At 55.6% G+C, this 2,268-nt stretch overlaps 1 protein-coding gene across 1 annotated transcript in view; it reads left to right on the plus strand.

The window, feature by feature from the left end:
- LOC105854436 overlaps positions 1–2,268 on the plus strand; it is a 141,466-nt gene that overhangs the window by 138,303 nt on the left and 895 nt on the right. Inside the window, exon 4 of the mRNA XM_012733261.1 lies at positions 318–614. Coding sequence (XP_012588715.1) covers positions 318–614 — 297 coding nt within the window. The remainder of the gene's footprint in view (positions 1–317; positions 615–2,268) is intronic.

Consider the following 2,268-nt stretch of genomic DNA (forward strand, 5'->3'; position numbering starts at 1 on the left):
TTTCAAATCAAATTTCAAAACATGAATTTTAATTTTCACCATCTATTCTCAGCCCCTTCTGTGTTGTGTTTAGTACCTACATTATAATTTATATGCTTGTCATATATAAGTATGTCATATCATCAAGATTATTTACTATCTAGACATGACTGAGCAAGCGGGGTCTTAGCCCTCTGCCTCTGGGCTGGGAGGGAGAACCCCTGGTGGGGGTGTAGTTTCCTTCCCCACAACCTCGCACAGCTGGGTCACATAGGGGAGAGCAGGTGATTGTCACAGGTTTCCCTTCTGAAGCTCAATTTCTCTTTTGTTCCTCCCAGAGCCTGTCCCCCAAACCCAGATTCAGATCCATTCATCATCCCACACATCAGGCTGGTGCAATGTCAGCATGGAGTGTGAGGTCCCCGGGGACAAAGAGCACCTGGCAGTGGCCTGGGAGCTCCCCAGGGAGCTGGAGCAGAGTGAGCCACTGGGACTGGTATCCAACTCCTGGAATATAAGCCTGCCCCTGCCCCTGCCCCTGCCCCAGACCAACACCAGCCTCAACTGTGTGGTCAGCAACCCCGTGGACAGGAAGATTGCGACCTTCCACCTGCCCAGCATCTGCTCGCCAGAGGGTGAGTGCGCTACCAGGGAGAGTCCAGAGTGGGCAGGATATAGTGGGCAGGACCAGGCCTGAGGCCCAGGGGAAGTGGGGGCTCTGACGGACATTTTAAGGCTGTTTTGTGGTGCAGCCAAAGCCCACCCAGCGGGCAGCAGCACCTCTTTAGTCTCTCCACACCAGCGAAGCCAGAAATGGGACCATTGTGAGAGACTGTGGCATCACCAGGCATGTGGGTAACCCCTTTCCGGAATCCGCGGGCCTGGGAGTCTGAAAGAATCCCCAGAATATGGGCGGGGGAGGGAGGAGGGGCCTGGGGTGTAAGGATGAGCCCTTCCCCCTGGAGCGCCCCTGTCCGCCAGCCCAGGCGCCCTCCCTGGGCAGGTGTTCAGGGTGACATGCCCGTCCAGTCCTGTCGGTTCTGAGGACGCTGCCACCGCCGAGAGCGCCCCCCTGCGGTCACCATGGCGTTGCCGCACCTGCCGCCACCCACGCTGTCACCTCTGCCAGTAAAGGGCTGTTCAGAGTTAGGAGCAGGAGCCCCGGGCCCTGGGTCCACGCAAATCCTAGCCCCCCACTTCCCTGGGACACAGGGCAGGACCAAGCGAAGGCGGGGGGGGGGCATGAGGGGGGTCAGCTCCGCGGCCCCGCCCACCACGGGCGCCAGCGCGGGGGCTCCTGGGAGCTCTGGGCAGAAGGTCTCTTCTGCGTCATTTCCTCCCTCAGCCGCTCGGGATTCAGCCCTCACGCGTGACTGAGCACCTGCGATGTGCAGCGTGGGGGCCGGGGGGTCTGTGAAAAAGGAGGCAGACCCTGCCCTGGAGGACTTGCGGGGCAGTGGGCGTCACCGCACCTGGTGTGGGCCCTGAACACTCATTTGGAGCCTTCGAGTGAGATGGGTAGTTTTATCTGCCTGCTAGGTCTGTGGTGAGGATTTAAAGACGCAACCCATAAACATGATCAATCCAGTGTATGTCACACAGCGTGTCAAGAATTATTAGAAATAGTTCAGAGAGGAGTAATTTCTAAATATAAAATCATTTATTAAATGCTGAAGCTGAAGCAAACACAAAGTATATGATTCAAAAGAAAGGTGCCAAACAGCAACAATAAGGCTGTGAAAAAGAGTAGCTACGAGAGGGGGTGTGAGCATGGCAGGAGAGGAAGGGGCTGGGACATCAACCCAGAAGCTTTGCTGGAGCGTAAGTGGCACTTGTGCACGAATGAAGGGGTAAAGTCCCCAAATTACACAGTTATGTAAATGATTGGAAAATCAATAAAACTATTTTGGGGCTGGTACCCAAAGTATATGGTTCAAGTACAAAAAGGAAAGCAAGAAACAGGTGCTGCTGCAGGAGTTGGGAGGAGAAAAGACAAGCAGGTTGAGGGGATCATCAGTGGGGGCCTCTGAGATTTGAATGGGGAGTCGGGACAGAGCCACACAGAAGAAATATTAACATGGCATGGCCAGTGGGGAGAAGATGAGGAAGGAGACCTGTTGGGACCGCAGCCGGAATGGACACTTGAGGTGCAAAACCCACCTGCTCCCCCTGCATGCCCCCCAGCCCAACTGAGGCAGGTCTGACACCAGCCTTTGACCCCCGCCCCAGGCTCTGTTCAGAGGAAATGGATCTGGATCAGCATGGTTCTGATGGGGATGCTGATCCTGG

Source organism: Condylura cristata, unplaced genomic scaffold (assembly GCF_000260355.1).
Source record: "Condylura cristata isolate star-nosed mole 26May11 unplaced genomic scaffold, ConCri1.0 scaffold00040, whole genome shotgun sequence".
Lineage (NCBI taxonomy): Eukaryota > Metazoa > Chordata > Mammalia > Eulipotyphla > Talpidae > Condylura > Condylura cristata.